The 16,671-nt window shown below is 60.4% G+C and overlaps 2 protein-coding genes across 4 annotated transcripts; one reads left to right on the top strand and one right to left on the bottom strand.

Moving 5' to 3' along the window:
* The first annotated feature begins 917 nt into the window (after positions 1–917).
* Positions 918–5,901, top strand: LOC103000302 (uncharacterized). The gene is made up of 5 exons (XM_057537723.1): positions 918–980; positions 1,147–1,919; positions 2,286–2,400; positions 2,718–2,877; positions 3,141–5,901. Exons 1-5 carry the CDS (start codon positions 918–920, stop codon positions 3,434–3,436), a joined length of 1,407 nt encoding a protein of 468 aa, XP_057393706.1. The 3' UTR covers positions 3,437–5,901.
* Positions 5,902–10,931: 5,030 nt separating this feature from the next.
* Positions 10,932–13,344, bottom strand: EMD (emerin). 3 transcript variants are annotated; one of them, XM_057538021.1, is made up of 6 exons: positions 13,070–13,334; positions 12,838–12,945; positions 12,601–12,678; positions 12,266–12,399; positions 11,745–11,791; positions 10,932–11,698 (listed from the first exon to the last, which is right to left on the bottom strand). In XM_057538021.1, exons 1-6 carry the CDS (start codon positions 13,149–13,151, stop codon positions 11,332–11,334), a joined length of 816 nt encoding a protein of 271 aa, XP_057394004.1. In that variant the 5' UTR covers positions 13,152–13,334; the 3' UTR covers positions 10,932–11,331. The 3 variants fall into 3 exon arrangements, with proteins under 3 accessions (XP_057394004.1, XP_057394005.1, XP_057394006.1); XM_057538022.1 differs by having other exon boundaries at positions 10,932–11,662; positions 13,070–13,324; XM_057538023.1 differs by lacking the exon at positions 12,601–12,678 and having other exon boundaries at positions 13,070–13,344.
* Between the last annotated feature and the right edge of the window lie 3,327 nt (positions 13,345–16,671).

The following is a 16,671-nucleotide window of genomic DNA, read 5'->3' as shown; positions in this document are numbered from 1 at the left end:
ATTATTCTAGGGTGACACTGACACATGTTCAGAGCAGGTAGCAAAAACAAAGAAAAAGGAGAAGACAAAGAAGAAGAAGGGAAAAGGTAAAAGTTCATCAGTTGGGGATTTGTTATGTAAATTATAGGACGTGTACTCTATCAAATACCGCGTGGCCAGAGAAGAAATGAGCTAGATGTTTCTGTACTGACATGGAAGAATTTCGAAGCTATATTATTGCTAGTTAAAAGAAAATCACAATTGAATGTACAGGGTTTGTGTTTTTTAAAACTGTGTGAGTAACTATGTTGGTGATTGCATACAAGAACATGGTTAGAAGTGAGAAACAGAACTGTTAACAGTCTTGCTTAAGATAATGTTTTGTAAAAATTTTCAGTTATGTGCTTTAAAAATATGCGGGTTGCTAACGTGTAAAATGGTCCAGCCACCGTGGAATGCAAATTGGCAGTTTCTTCCAAGGCTAAACTTCCACCTCCTTAGAACCCAGCAGTTGCACTGTTGGGCAGGCATGCCAAAGAAATGGAAACTTCTGACCACAGGAAAACCTGTACACGAACGTTCATAGCAGATTTATTTGTAGAAGCCTAAAAGTGGGAATCGGCAACATGTCCCTCAGTGGGTGAAGGCCCGAACAAACTGTGGCTGATCCACACCGAGGACGACAGCTAGCAATACAAAGGAACAACTAACTATTGATACCTGCAACCATTCCGATGGATGATGGATCTCAAGAGCAGTGTGTGAGTGAAAAAAAGCCCTGGTGGCTCGCGGGATCCTAGCTCCGGCCCGGAGCAGGGATGGAACCCCCGCCCTTGGCAGTGAGAGCGGGGACTCCTAACCACTGGACCGCCAGGGAAGTCCTTATGTAATGTCTTCAAATGACAAAATTACAGAGCTGAGAATAGAATCCGGTTGCCATGGGTTGGGAGGAGGAGGAGGGAGGGGGCTGTGGCTATGAAAGGTCTACAGGAGGGGTCCTTGTGAGGGGACGGGCTGGATATTGATGGCAGTGGTGGTCACCTGAGTCCACACACACGCACACACACACACACACACACACACACACACACACACACAAACGGGGATAAAACCCGGAGCAGCTCTCCGCTGGCACCAATGCCCTTTCCTGGTGTGCGGTCCCACTAGCTGTGCAACAGGCTGACGCTGGGGGAACTGCGGGAGGTGCTCCGGCCTCTTGGACGTTTCCGTGTAACTTCCTGTGAACTTAATTCCTTCAGAATACAAGTTCACACCAAAAGCACACAAGCAGGGCTTAGAGTGTACACATCGGACCACTCGCGCGACTCTGCACGGACAGTCCCCGCTCTCCTGGTGGGGACACCTAGAGGCCGCAGCCGGCCCAGCCGGCGGCCGCGGAAAAACCGCGCGGGGGCAGAGCCGAGAGGAGCGCGCAAGGGGGCTTCTTTTGATTGGGCAACGGAGGTGCCCGTCACACCAGAGGGGCCGGGCTTTCTGGGGGCGGGTCTCGTCACGAGTCGAGCTTGGTCATTGGCGAAGCCAGCCGGAAGGGGTGGGCAGGAAGGCGGTGCTCCGCGGCTTCCGGTGGGCGCGCTGAAGGGACGTGAGGAGGCCGGCGCGGGGGCGGTCAGGGCGGGGCTCGACGCGCCGGGACGACGCCCCGGCCTTGTGGTCACCGCCCACCTTTCCCGGACTCCGCCCCCCGCCCCTCTGGTTCCTGGGCCTGGCCAGAGTCCCCGTTCCCCGAGTCCCCGGGAGCCTACGCCCTCTCCCGGGGAGAGGCCGAGGAGACGCCTCCACCGAGTCCAGGCCCCTGGAGACCTCGGGGGCTCCGTCGGGCGCCCCTCCCGCCGCTCCCGGCAGGATTCCCCGCACTGTCCTGAGGGCGTCTGGCGCTCGAGAAGGCCAGGGACAGTGTATTGGGGGTCCCCAGGGGCCTGGTGAGGGGGGAAAGGAGGGCGGCGACCCCACCGGGATGGCAAAGGGCACGGTCACTCCGTCTGCGGCCCCCCCGCCCCAGTCCTGGCCTCTAAGGGCGGCCTTGGCTCCGCGCTCCTGAGAGCTTCCACCCTCCCGCCACCCCACCCCTTGCCTGGCCCACTGTGTTCCAGCGCCCCTGAGTGTGATTCGGACGGTTCCCTGTGAAGCACGGATCCTCCCCGCTCCACACACACGTGGTATCCAGGGAGAGGTGGGCAGAGCTGCGGCCGTGCCCGGAAACTTGGTGTCTGCCAGGGGTGTCTGTCCATGCTGCGGGAGGGGGGGACGGCACGAAGTAACAAAGTCTTCCCCATGTCACTTGACAGGTGTGGCCTGCTGGGAAGGAGTCCTGCCCAAGCACGCCTGTTCTCCAGGACAACCTGTGGTTGCAGCCATCGGCCATCAGTGCCTGCCTGCCTGCCTCTCACCTGGGAAGTCAAGGTGAGCCCCGCAGAGAGAGAAAGCTCATGGCTTCTCTAGAAGAGGGTGCGATCAGGAACCGTCCATCCCGGTGGTGGTTCTCACGCTGAGAGGCGCGTAAGAACACCTGGAGGGCGCGTTCAAACCTGGGTTGCAGGGCCCCACCCCAGAGGCTCTGATCTTGCACACCTGGGGCGGGGCCTGCGAATTTGCTAGTCCAGCAATCCTGGGTGATGCTGCTGCTGGCCCAGGGACCCCGCTGTGAGAAGCACTGCTCTAGAGGCCTGAGACTCCTCGGTGTGTGCCCCCTGCCCTACCCCACACTGGCTCCTCTGCAGGGTCCCCACGGGCCTGGGAAGCGCCAGGAGGGTGCTGGCTCTCGCGAGATCTGGGGCTTCCCGTTGAGCAGCCTTCACCCTTCCCTGCCTGAGGATGTGGTCCACAGCGCCCCGCTCCCCCTTCCCCCCCCCCACCCGCCCCGGCAGGATCAGGTGTCAGGTTCGTACACGTGCTCAGCAGTTCCCGGACTGGGGCTGATAACATCTGGACACTTAGGAGGGAGGGGCGGAGGCCTGGGCGTGGGGATGGGAAGAACTCTCTGATGAGGCAGAGGAAAAAGACCTGACCGCCTAGCTCAGAGATGGGAAAGGAACACGGGCCCTGAGACCAAGAGTGTGGATTTGGGGGAGCGTGGAGGCCAGAAAGGGGGTTGTCTGCCCGGGAACTGCCCTGACAGTTGTCTGGTCTGTGGGCGTGGCCAGCCCTCTCCAGCCGCCGCCGCCGCCGCCTTTCCTGCCAAACGTTCCTCACCAAGAGGGTCTCCCAGCTCCTGGGTGACGCTGCCCAGACCTGCTCAACGCCCAGCGCCACCACCCACCGTTCTGGCCAGTCCTTGCGGTGGCTGCTCTTTGTTCGGCTCCAGGATGGCCCGCCTTCTAGTTGGAGCCGCAGAGCAAATGCAGTGCCGGTCACCAGACCCCATGTGTGCCCGGAACCAGCAGCTCTGGGACCCCAACACCCGAGCACGTTCTGGCTGTGGGATCAGATGGGGGGGTAGCCTTTGGCTTGCATTTTCCGCGGCCCCCTCCTGCACCCCCTTTTCCTTTGCGTCGTTGGGCTTTCCTTGTTGACTGGTTCAGGCTCTCTATGCGTTAACGATATGAGCCCTGAGTCGCGTCTTGCTACTATTTTTTTGCCCCGCTTTGTCACTTGTGTCTTGACTTTGTGGTTTGGGGTTTGTGTTTGGCCAGGCATACGATTTTAGTGTTTGTATCATCAGACTTTCCGGGCTTCTCCTAATGGCTCCTGGGGCTTCTCGTCGGTTTGTTTGCTTCAGACTGACTTGGAGTGGTCTTCTCCATTTAAAATCATCGTGTATTAGTTACCCGTTGCTGCATAACAGATTACCCCAATCGTAGCACCTTAACGCAGCCAACCGTCGTACTCTCCTGCGTGTGTGAAGGACAGGATTCTAGAAGGCTTGGCTGGGGGCTTCTGGCTTGGGGTCCATCACAGGCTTCAGTCGAGGCCTCCGCTGGGGCCACAGCCCCCTGGTCTGCCTAGGGTGTGGGGATGGGCGGGGGCAGCTCTGCTTCCAAGATGGCCTGCGTGGCTGTGGCGGGGCCTCGGGCCTCCCCCTCCCCCCGGACCTCTCCCTAGGGCGGCTCAGGGCGGGGCTTCGCCAGAGCCCACGACCTAGGACAGAGCAGCCCCGAGATCAAGGCCGCAGTGTTTCTCTAAGAACTTCAGCTCGAAGTGACACCCCCTCACCTCTGCTGTATTTTTATGGCTCACACGGGTCAACCCAGGAACAGCGGAGGAAGGGACGGTACCTGCTAGGGCGTAGCTTGTTCGCGTTCATGGCGGATGAGAAGGCTCCAAGGAGTGTCCTCGCTCCTGAATCTGGGTGCGGGACTCCTGGTCCGCACAGGCCCCTTGGGAATGCGTCCTTTGTCTGAGCGGGGGTGGCAGGTTCCAGCCCGGGACTGAGACAGGCAAGGCCTGTGTTTGTAAGGGCAGAGAGTGGCTTTTCACCTTTCAACGGTCGCAGACAAAACACACAAAAAGCCAGAGAAAGAGGGACTTCCCTGGTGGCGCAGTGGTTAAGAATCCGCCTGCCAAGGCCGGGGACACGGGTTTGAGCCCTGGTCCAGGAAGATCCCACATGCCGCGGAGCAACAATGCCCGTGCGCCACAGCTACTGAGCCTGCGCTCTAGAGCCCGCGAGCCACAACTACTGAGCCCGCGAGCCACAACTACTGAGCCTGCAAGCCACAACTGCTGAGCCTGCGAGCCTGAACTACTGGAGCCCGCGCACCTAGAGCCCGTGCTCCGTCCGCAACGAGAGAAGCCACCGCAATGAGAAGCCCGCGCACCGCAACTAGAGAAAGCCCGCCCGCAGCGACGAAGACCCACCTCAGCCAAAAATAAATAAAATTTTAAAAACAAAAGTTAAAAAAAAAAGAGCCAGAGGAAAGAAAGAACATGTGACTGGACCCCAGCGTGGCCCACAAAGCCAGCGGTGCGTGCCCCCTGCCCAGGAGTTTGCAGCTCTGGTGGGAGTCCTGGCTAGTTGCGCTGCCGTGGGCGCGGGGGCCGGAAGCGCTTTCTCATCACAGCAGCCCATCCACTGCCAGGGCCATGCAAGTGCGCACCCAGGCCTGGGCCCCAGTGCTCTCCGACCTCCAAGGTCCCCACCCCCTCTCCTTCCCAGTGGGGTGGGGGCGGGGGCAGCTACCTTGCCTGAGGCTGGGATGGCCTCTCTGTGCCCATAGGTGCAGGCCCTCCTCTCCCCGCTCCCCTCCCCACCCCACCAGCCTCCCACCGTGCAGCTGGGAAGTGGGTAGGGGCAGGGAGCAGAGAGGGGTGGGCCCCATTGTGAGGGTGCAGGCTGGCGAGCCCCTTGTCCTCAGTGACCACGCCAGGTAGCCCCGGGCTGGGTTGTGATGGCTCAGCAGTGGCAGGCGCCAGCCCGGGGTGGCAGCCGAGTGTCCCTTTGGTCCCAGGAAGGAGCTCCCACTGTGGCCAAGGGAGAGGTGCCCGCCGCATCCTTCTTGGCTGGGACTCAGACGTGACTCCCTGATGACACGCTTGGTGGCTCTGAATTTGTCACGCAGGTTCTGTGGGCGGTGAGTGCCTTTCCTGTTGGCTCTCGCTGCTGGGCAATGCCGGGGCCCTTGGCGACAGCTCCCCGGCCCCGTCCAAGGCCGCCATGCACTTCTTGAACCCCAGGACCGTGGGTGTCAGGAGAGCCGGGCTCTCTGTCTCCGTCCCATGAGCAGAGGCCGAGGCCGAGGCCGTGCTTGCTGGGCCCGGCCTCCTGGCTGTGGTGGTGGCTGCCAGGGACACCCTCCGGCCGGGATGGGGGGCCGCAGGGTCCTGGGGCTCCGGGAGATGCTCGGGCCCGCTGAAGCCCCACACTCCTGGGCCATCTGACGGTCCCCCTAAGTAGAGCCACCTTCCAGTCCCTCAGCTCTGGGCAGAAGGAACGACAAGGCGGGCCCGGCTTCCCTGCAGTCTTCCCTCTGAGGTGGCCTGCCCACGGGGGCCCAGGGCACTGCGTGGGCGCGGGTCCTCCCTTGCCCGGGGGAGCTCTTCCTAGCAGCCCGCTCTGTGGATGGGCATAATCAGGGCAGCAGCCAGGCCCTGTGCCCACCCAGCCGCTACCCCCCTGCAGTGCTCATCCTTGGCCCTCACCCTCTCCGCCCGCCCGAGGACCTGGGTGCCTCTCCCCCCCCCCCCCCCCCGCTGAGCACGGGCGTCTGTACCTGGCCCGTCCTCAGTAGGTGCCCCGACCCAAGGGCAGTCCCCCAGCCCCGCCCATTGTTTAGCGCTGTCCTCAGTCCTGCTCCCCTGCCTGGGGCCTCGCTGGGCTTGTGGGGACCTTCCAGACACACACACACACACACACACACACTCCCATCACTGGCTTCATCGGGGTTCCTGGGGGGTGTGGAGGTGGCTGCCCTGGAGCACCGTGGCCCTGTGCCCTGGAGTTGGGTGAGGCCGCCCGTGCTGGGGGCCTGCATGGGAATCCCAAGGGTCTCCAGACGAATGTCTCCCTTGTTGAAGTGCTGGGGCTCCCTCACTGTCGGGTGGGTGGCAGTCCCATCCTGAGGGGCCGGTGCTCCCCTTTCCTCAGCCGGGTCCCTCCCATCCTCCTGGGGGAGCGGGCAGCAGGGAGGGTCGGGTGCAGAGGTGTGGCCAGAGCAGGGGTGGAGGCTGGCCGTGGGGTGTGGGTGGTCAGCTCCACCATCCCCCTGCCCTGCCTGGACTCAGGCCAGACAGGACCTGCAGGATGCGGGGCTGCTGCCAACTGGGGCGACCAGCCACCCCCTCCCCAGACTTAGTAGGTGAGATGGGGCCAGCCTGGGGGAAGGCGTGTGGCTGGGACCTCGTCTCTGCTCCTGGCACCTGCTGGTGAGCGGGGCTCGGGCATGGGCGTGGGGCCTGTTGGAGCTGGGCCACCACCCCTGCTGGCTCTGGGTGGGTGGCCCGGGCTGGACACCCTGCGTGTGAACCTGGCTGAGGCCCAGGCCTCGCACTTCCCTGTCTCCTAGCGGCCGCGGTGTCCTCTGGGGGATTTGCTCAGTGGGGCCAGGTCCCAAGCCGTTTGCCCCCAGCAGGATGGGGTCTCGGTGGTCCTTTTCCTGGTGCCATCTGCCTGTCCCCCCCGCCCCAGAAGCCCTGGCAGGGATGGTGCCCCAGTCTCGCTCCCTCCTGACCCCTGCCCGGGCAGGCCTCAGGCTCAGGCCTGGTCTGTCCCGTGGCCTCTGTCCTCAGGGCTGTCGTCAGGGTCCTGTTTCCCCCCATCCAGGGTGGCATCTTTTCCCCCGCTGCCGCCTAGCGTGCCTCATGGCTGCCTGGGTGTGATGTGGAGTCCGGGGCGGGGACGGAGCCTCCTGTTTAAGCTCAGCCTGGCTCTGGGGCCATTCTCCCATGGGGGCCCGTCCAGCAGGCGGGGTTCGGAAAGGACGGGAGACAGGACTGTCTCCTCCTGGCCGACTGGTACGGGGAGCAGGCAGGAGGCTCTGGGTGAGTCGGCGGGAGGGGTGCCTGGTGGGCCGAGGGGAGAAGGCGGTGCCTGGGGGGGACCACCTCTATCCCCCCCACTGGGGCTGGACTTCTCCAGCTGAGCAGCTTCCAGAAGCCTCCAGAGTGTGCCTGCCCCCCTCACCCCCCAGGCAGCAGGCATGGCCTGAGAACTGGTGGGCCAGGGGGCGGGACCTGACTTTTTTCAGAGTCTCCAGCGATGGCCACCCTGAACCTAGGGCAACTGGCCAGCCCCCGGGGTAGTAACAGTGGCACTTTCCTGTCCTTTAGACCCTCGGGGCCTGGGGTGGTTCATCCTTGTGGATCCACAGGCTGTGCACCGCTTGGACTGTTCTCTTGGATGGACTGTCCTCTTCAGTGTGGGGACCCGCCCAGTAGCCACCCTCTCTAGCTCAAGCAGCCAGCTCCAGCACAGGGTGGGGGTCAAGGTAGGGGTGGACCTAGGTCTGCCCAACACTGTCTGCTGCTTACCCTGGACCTGACAGGGGGGTGGAGGTCAAGGGTGGGATCCTGAGCTAGGATTCCTGGCTCCACCCCCTGCCCCACCCACAGGGCCCTCCCTTCTGTGCTCCACCAGGGATGCGGCTCAGACCTCTGGTAGCAGCCACGCATCCAGCTCCATTGCAACCAGCTCCATTGCGTCATCCAGGCTCCTCCCTGCCTGGCAGGACCACCACCACCACCATTCCCTCCCCCCTCCGTTCTGCTGGCACCTACACAGCAGGGGAGGCACTGTCCCCTTAACCTTGGGCAGCTGCTCCCCCCTGCTGTGTTCCCAGCACCACTGGAGCCCTTGGTGGGGGAAGGGAGGATGGCCTAAGCCCTGGGGAATGGAAATCCTCAGTTGCCCTGTGATGGAACTCCAGAGCCCTCGGGGGACTTTCAGGCAGCTGGGCCCCTCAGAGCTCTTGCTGGAGGTAGTCTCAGAGCCCTGGGAAGTGGGGCCACGCCTGAAGGGGAGTGCTGGGGGCGGTCCAGAGCCCTTGGGAGCTAGAACTCTTTGTGAGGGGGGTGTCTAAGAGCCCTGGGGCAGGAAGCTTGAAGCCACTCAGGAGCCCGCAGCAACCCTCCCTCTGGTGCATGGTGATCAATGGATGTGGTTGCCCTTGGGGAATAAATGAATGAGAACAGGGAGACTATGTCACCTGGGTGGGGACTCTTTCCTCTCTTCTATCAGACACCACAGTGGTTGCCAAGCACACCTAGCCTCCCCCTCTTTCCTGGAACAGATCAAGGACCTGAGGCCTGGAGAGGACCATTCCACCCAGAGGCCATGCCATCTCTCTCCCCTTCCTTGGGAGGGCCCAAGCCCAGCTCCCCTTGCTCCCATGCTGTCCCTTCTCTCCGCCCCAGCTACTCCACAGAGTATCAGCATGTCAACCTTACCACGTCCCTAGGCTCCTCTTGCCTCTCTGCCCAGACCTGGTGGGGCTCCAGCTGAACAGCAGTCCCAGGTAGTGTGAGCCTGTGGGGGAGCTGTATTCACAGGCTCGGTCCCTCTTCTCAACATACTTGATTTGGGATCCGTTGCTGAAGCAAGATGTCTCACCATGCCGCCCTGGAGTTGTGGTGCACTGGCAACGTGACTACCTCTTCTGCACCCCCACCCCCATTCAGGCTCACTGATCTGACCATCAGGCCTTATTGTCACCGATGAGGAGGCAGCACCCCCTGCCCATGCCCACCACCCACCATGAAGCAACCAAGTCTCATCTCAGCTCTTGCACTGGGATGGCAAGGGGCAGAAGCTGGAGACCTGGGGAGTCCATGCCACAGTTGGCTGGGTGCTGGGGGAGCCAGGTGGGAGGGGCTTGCAACAAACAAAGGAGGCTGAGGCTGTGGGAGGGGTGAGAAAATTAGAAGCAATTTCTTTCATTCTTTTTTGTATATATTTTAAAATATTTTTAAAATATATATATTTTTTGGCTGCATCAGGTCTTAGTTGCGGTACAGAAGATCTTTCATTGTGACGCTCGGGCTCTTCATTGCGGCGTGTGGGTTTTTCTCTCTCTAGTTGTGGCGTGGGCTCCAGGGCGCGTGGGCTGTCTCGTTGAGGTGCATAAGCTCAGTAGCTGTGGTACGTGGGCTTAGTTGCCCCACGGCATGTGGGATCTTAGTTCCCCCAGCAGGGATCGAACCCGTGTCCCCTTCATTGGAAGGTGGATTCTTCTTTTTTTTTAAAATAAATTTATTTATTTTTGGCTGTGTTGGGTCTTCGTTGCTGCACGTGGGCTTTCTCTAGTTGCAGAGAGCGGGAGCTACTCTTTTGTTGCGGTGCGCGGGCTTCTCATTGCAGTGGCTTCTCTTGTTGTGGAGCATGGGCTCTAGGCTCACCGGCTCAGTAGCTGTGGCTCGTGGGCTCTAGAGCGCAGGCTCAGTAGTTGTGGCGCATGGGCTTAGTTGCTCTGCGGCATGTGGGATCTTCCTGGACCAGGGATCGAACCCATGTCCCTGCATTGGCAGGCGGATTCTTAACCACTGCGCCACCAGGGAAGTCCCAGAAGGTGGACTCTTTACCAGTGGACCACCAGGGAAGTCCCATCATTCTTTTTTAAATGCACAAAAAAGTATGTGTTATTTTTAAGAAAACACCCGCCCCCCTAGAAAAAAAAGTGGGGAGACTAGGATGCATCAGAAAGAAATGTCCAGGAGCTTTGGTAGGATGGTTCCAGCCCCAGCCCTGACCAAAGCTCACCATGCAGCCATAGACAGCCAAGAGCCCCCAAAGGCTCAGGATCTCATAGTGTACATGCAGGTGAGAGGCCAGGCCCTGCCAAGTCCTGCCACCTGTAGCAAGGAGCCGGTCAGAGGTGAGAGGGACTGATGCTAGGGCCCCACCCAATGAGGTAGCCCTTGTGGTGCCTGATTCCCACTTGTTTACACGGAGCCAGCCTCTCCATGCTTTACTGCCCTCTACTGGCAGTGCAGAGCCAGGACGCACAGCCTCTTGTGGCAGTCTACCCTTGGTTTCCTTCTTTGAAAATTATGAAATACCCACAGCAGAAAACCTGGCAATAAGAAAGAATATAGCCAGGTGAGGAACTGGTTTACCGAAAGGTGATGGAGCATTGCAGAGTACTGGGAGCCTTCCCCTGTAGCATTAAACAATCAGCTTTCCAGCAGAAATGGCCCACCAAGCAGACGCCTCGTTTCCTCTTCATCCCCCTACCCTTGAACACCAAGACTGGCGTCTGCTGGAAAGTTAAACACCCATAACTGACATCGTGCAAGCAGCCTCACCTGCATTTCCAAGTGGGTTCTCCGTGTGACAGTTATTTTTATGAGTAGTTACAAGAGCTTTGGGTAACGAGTCAGGGAGCGGACCCCAAAAGCAAAGCACAAATATGTCCATGGGTAGCATGTGATCCCTACCCCAAGCGCAAAGGAAGAAAAGAACCACCAACAAAGCCAGATGGCAATTCTGGAGACCCAAGGCCTGGAGGGCCTTAGCAGGGGGCAGCCCAACCCCCCCCCACACATTAAAGGGAAGAGCCCACACGTTAAAAATAAAGTCTTTTTATTGTCCACGAAAACAAAGTCAGGGTGGCCTTTGGTTAATCCCCCCCAATGAGGTGACAATGAACAGGAGGCATGCAATGACGACAACCATGTTCTCCTCTCCACGAGAAGGGTCTTGCCCTCCTAGGCCCTAAGGGTCAGAGGCAAGTAGGGCCAGGAGGCTCCAGAGGAACACCTGCCCAGGCCCACCATGCTGCAGAGGGCCCAGGCCTGCTGCCTCCCTGGCAGGACAAGGCAGGGGAAGCAAACATTGCCCCTGTCCCAGTACCCCCAAGCTAGAACACACAGAAAAGCCCCAACCCCCCTCCCCCAGAAAACACTGCTAAGGCAGTCAGCCAGGACTTCCAAGAGCAGCTGGCCCCAAGCCACCAAGCCAGACCCTCAGGGCCCCGCCCAGAAGGGGTTGCTATCCTCGGCCTGCATGGAGTAGTAAACAAAAAGCAGGAAGGCAGCAAAGACCAGGAACAGGAGCATCTGGCCCCAGAGTGGGACCTGGCGATCCTGGCCCAGACCAGCCCCAGGGGCCTGCTTTTCTGGCCGGATGGCACGGCGGGTGAGCCACGAAGGAGGAGGAGATGAAGATGAGGACACGGCAGAGGTGGAGGAGGTGGGGTAATAGGACAGGCCCAGGGAGCTTCTGGAGACGTTGGAAACAGGACGGTAGTGTGCGATGCTCTGGTAGGCACTGTCCCGGCCATACACGGGGCGTTCCCTAAAGCAAAGAGGAGAGCAGATAGGCCAGGAAGGCCTGAGCCCAGAATCAGCCCCAGTCCCTGGCCCTCCCTACTACTCACCTATCCTTGCCCTCCTCTTCAGAAGAGAAAAGATTGTCTTCGCGAACCTATAGAAGTGAATCAGGGTAAGAATACTGGCTGGCAGGGTCAGCGTGGCCCCGTCATACCCCTCAGTCCAAACTTCCCTGCCCAGACTATTCTGAACACTGCTTCAAGGCCTGGGCCTTGCCACCCTCCAGCACCCTTCTTGGTTCCCGGCCTTATGTCTGTGGGGCCTTGCCACTTGCTAAGTGACTGTCCCAGCTGCCTACACCCTACTTTCTGCCCCAGGATTCTCAGAAAGAGTTCAAACCTAGATCCCAGGCAAGGGTGCAGGGCATGTACCAGGCACTCTAGTCAAACAGTTCTGACAGCCCCCCCCCCAAAAAAGGCACTGACCTGGCAGGTGTCTGCTGACCCCACCTCTCCCGGGAGGCTCTGGGAGCCCCCATTTGCACCCAGTGGCCCCCTTGATTTATCCAAACCCCGCAATCACCCCCTCAGGTTGTACCCAAGTACAGGGTGCCCGACAGCCAGCTCACCTGGTGGTGAAAGGTGTCAGCATCTGAGAGTGAAGCCGAGGGCTGGCGGAAGCCCTTGGATGTGCCCACAGACTCAGGCTCCCCGTAAGTCCTGGTGGTCAAGTAACTCTCCTCATAGTAGTCATCATTATAGCCTTGGGAAGGGGGGGCAGCGGTAGCAGAGGGAGCAACGGTGTCCCCACCTGGCCAGATGGCCCTAATCTGAATCCCATTTTGGGGCCTGTGACTCGGTTTCTCCCCTCCAGGACTACTGTAGGACGGCGGGGGTTGAGATCTCAGGTTCTCCCTGACACTGGAATGAAGGTGTCAGGGTGCCCACCCCACCCCTGCCTTACCCTTGCTCTGGTAAAGTAAGGCGTCCTCTTTCTTGGGCAGATCGTACATATCCGAGTCCACGGACGCTGAATCTAAGTCTGAATGGGGGAGGGGCCAGGGCCATTTGCCTCCAAGGCTCACCTCCCCTTTCCCCTGTGCCCCTCCCGGCCAGCGCCCCTGCCACACCATCGCGACCCCTTCCTCCCAAACCCTGTCCCCGAGGGCGGCCAGGTGGAGCCGTGGGGCGGGGGCCTCACCCGAGAACCGATAGGAGAAAGAGGATGTGGACGAGTTCGGGGGCGAGAGCCTCCGCCTCTGGGTCTCATACTCGAAGATTTTCTTTTCGTAGAGCTTGCGAGTGGAACCTGGCCAGACATGGGGCACAGGGCGGTCAGGGCGCAGGCCGCGAGACCGGGGGAGGCGCGGAGAGGGGTTAAGGAAGGGGGCGCGGGGCGAAGCGCGGGGAGGGGGCCCGCCGCCGCCGCGTACCCACGACGGGCCCGTGCGGGATGTTGTACTGGCGCAGCACGGCAGCCAGCTCGGCGTCCGACAGGACCGCGTAGTCGTCCATGGCGGGCAGCGGGCGGCAGAGGCCTGGGGGTGGCCCGGGCCTGGCGATACGGGCCGAGCTACGACTGCCTCAGAGCGCGGCAGGGGCAGCGCGAACGCCTCGGGAGCGGCTACGCCCGCGTCACGCCTGCGTCACGTTCGCGTCCAACCGCGGTCCCTGCGGGCCGCGCGCGCTGCGCGGGGCGGAGCCAGGATGCGGGGAGCCCCCGGCGCAGAGCGGTCGGGCCCTGGGAACGGGCGGGGGCGGGGCTGGCGAGCCCATACGTCACAGGGCTGACGGGATTGGCTAGAGGCGAAAGAGGGATGTAGGGTGCGCTAGAGCCGAAGAGCCGCGGACCGGTCGGGCCGTGGGAGAGGGCGGGGCTGTGCGTCCGGGAGGGGGCGGGGCCTGCGAGCCCAGAGACGTCACACGCTGGCGTGTTTGGGCTAGACGGGAACGAGGGGCGGGGCCTGCGCTTGAGGGGGACGAGCTTAGACCCGCCAGGACCTGGGAGCGGGGCGGGGTCGGCGAGCCAAGACGTCACCAGCTGGCCTGTTCGGGCCCGAAATGAAGAGGGGCGGGGCCTGTGGCCGTGGAACCGGCAGAAACCGGCCAGGACATAGAAGTGGGGCGGGGTCGCGCGCTGGCCGGGGCTCGCCCTCCCTGAGTCTCATGGACTCCGCTCGGTCCCCGCAGCCCCCTCTGCCGTCCACCCTCCGCTGAGCTCCGGCGCTTGGGGTTCCCTGGACGCGCCCCAGCCGGCCGCCCCGGCAGCAGCAGCAGCGGGAAGGGCCCCGATCTGAACGGCGAGACCTTGGAGAGCACGGGTCCGGACCCGGACCCTAGTCCGCCCCCCCAGACTCCCAGACACCCTGCCGCAGCCCGCCTTCCCGCTCTGCAGGGCCTGGCCTGCGCACCTGCGCCCCGCCGGTCCCCACCGCCTCCCTCCCTCCCCGCTCCACCCGGGAGGAAATGGGGCACTGGGCCAGGAGGCCACCGGCACTCCAGGAGCCAGCAGCCTTGGAAGGGGCCCGGGCGTGCCGATGCGCACTGGCACAGGGCGCCGTGTGATGCATGCAGAGACAGCGAGTGCCCGCCTCACCCACCCGCTGTCCACCTGGGGCGGGAGGGGCTTCCGCTCCTGTCGGAATGGCCCCTGAGCCCAGTGTGACCAGCGGCCGGGCAGCGGCGGGGGGCGGGGGTGGGGGCTTCCAGACTCAGAGGGACCTGCTCCGGGGTTCCAGTAAGACTTGGTGGGCTCTGAGCACCTGGGTCTCGGTGGGCTTCGGGGCCGTGGTAGTGCAGAGCGGGCCCCCAGGACAGGGGGCCAGGGGACCGAAGGGGGCAAACCACGGAAGGCTGCCAAGGCCTGCTGGGGAGCCGGGACTGTTACTAGGAGTTGGTGAGGGGCTTGGTCAGTAAAGAGCTGCCCTGTGGAAATTGGGAAGGAGATGACAGTCACGTTCTAAACGAAGGCAGCTGATGGAGTGTGGGGGCACTTAAGTGCTTCTCCCGGAACTGGGAGCCTGGGGAGGAGGTTCTCATAGATGACGGCTGGTACCTGGGGGAAGACAAGGCAGGAAGGCTGGCCCAGCTGGTGAGGGTCACAGACCAGTTCTGCATGGAGGTTTGTTCGTGGGGTGGAGAGAAGATAGGGCCCTGGTTTGACCACACACAAAGACCCTCAGAAAAGTTGCTGTAGGCTGGGTTTTAGAGTAAGGATGAGGCCTGCTCTGTCTCCCAAAATATGAGGGCCCCAGACATGCATGGCAGTACGAGGGGGCAGAGCCCTGGGCAGGGCAGGGTCTTGCTGCTTATCTCAGGGCAGGGAGGGAGATGGCGTTTGGGCTCTGGGCCGCTCAGAGTTGGCCTCATGGAATTTGGAGTTTTGGCAAGATCAGATTCCCCAGTACCTCTCCAAGCCTTCTGCAGTGCTGGCCCCTGTCCCAGAGGCTGTCCTCCCCATGCCACCCCTCCCCATACAGACCCAAGATGTTTCCTTATGAGGTCAAGGAATTCTAAGTTTGCCTTCTCCTCTAGGAACAGCCCCTCCCCCGGCACCTGCCCTGGCCCTCTGCCTTTTACTTCCCTCTCCCCCAGTTGCCCCGCTATGAGGTCCCACCATGGATGGCACCAGGAGTCTGACTTGCCTGCGCACAAGCCCACCTGGAGCCCAAGTCCAGCCCCACTGCAGGCAGACCCGTCCCAGACCACCAGAAACCAAGCGAGCCCTTGACCATCAGAGCTGAGAGGCCCTCGGCACCACCCCGTCACATAGAGGAGGAATTGGGGACCCAGAGAGGGAGGAGACTTGTGCAAGGGCCCCGAGTGCAATTCATTCATGGATGTTCCCCCAGCCAGTACCTAGCCCGCGAGGTCCTAACCTGGACAGTGCGGCCCAGCGGGGGTTCTGAGTCAGCAGAGGACCTGTTAGGGGAGATCTGGGGCCTTGAGGGGAGTCTTGCTGGGAAGAGTGGGCTTGGAAGCCACCGATTCCAAGTCAAGAACAAGAAGACAGTTTCTCCTTTGAGAATGGGGAATGGATTCTAAGCAGTATATTCTATAACTTGTAATCCCAGCAACATCAAAAATTGTAAGGAAAAGTAATATCAACATGAATACATTTCTCAACAGTCAGGTCCAAGGAGACGATTATTCACTGAGCTATTAATGTTTTATTTAAGATAAGAACCTTAAGGGGACTTCCCTGGTGGTGCAGTGGTTAAGACTCTGCACTCCCAATGCAGGGGGCCCGGTTTCGATCTAGATCCCACCTGCATGCCACAACTAAGGAGCCTGCCTGCTGCAACTAAGACCCGGTGCAACCAAATAAATAGTTACCAAATAAATAAAATAAATATTTTTTTAAAAAGATCAGAACCTTAATACTTTGGTACAATACAAAATTTAGTTTTTCTCTTCAAGGATGTTAAACATCCTATGGGTTTTGCCTGGCAATCAAATACTTTAAAACATTGCTCAGATAGTAACAAAAGTCGTAAGATGGTGATTATTGTGAAAATTAACATGTGGAAGATTGTTCCAGTCAATATACAGCAGGGAATGGTTAGCTGACCAAAATCCTCTCAATTAACACCTTGTGTTCCAGCCCTAGAACACATCCGTCCACCTTGGGACCGTTGGCACGACTAGCTGGAGAGTCAGCTTGCCTTGGCAGTGGGAATGGAGCCGGTTCTAGTGCTTTTCAGGAACCTTCAACACAAGGAGAAAAAGTCTTTATTACGGTCTCTACCAGGCAAGAGCTGGTGCTGTACAAACCTTTGTTCCCCCAGACCTGGAAGAAGTAGAGACCCCGAGATTTTTGTGTCTCAGGGGTGTGGGGGGAGGGGAGGGAGATAGTAGTGTAAAGAGAAAATTAAAATGAAGGTGTCTCCTTCCTGCTACCCCACCTCTTGTACCCCTGGCTCTGACTGCAATGCCTGTGGTAGGTGGGTTTCCCTCCTTGAAGGACAGCCTTGGCCATGAGCTCCAACACAGCCACCTCATGGATCTAAACTCAGGCCACTCATCTGTCAAGTGC

Source organism: Balaenoptera acutorostrata, chromosome X (assembly GCF_949987535.1).
Source record: "Balaenoptera acutorostrata chromosome X, mBalAcu1.1, whole genome shotgun sequence".
Lineage (NCBI taxonomy): Eukaryota > Metazoa > Chordata > Mammalia > Artiodactyla > Balaenopteridae > Balaenoptera > Balaenoptera acutorostrata.
Note: the sequence above shows the minus strand (reverse complement) of the source record. Positions and strands in the feature narration are given on the sequence as shown.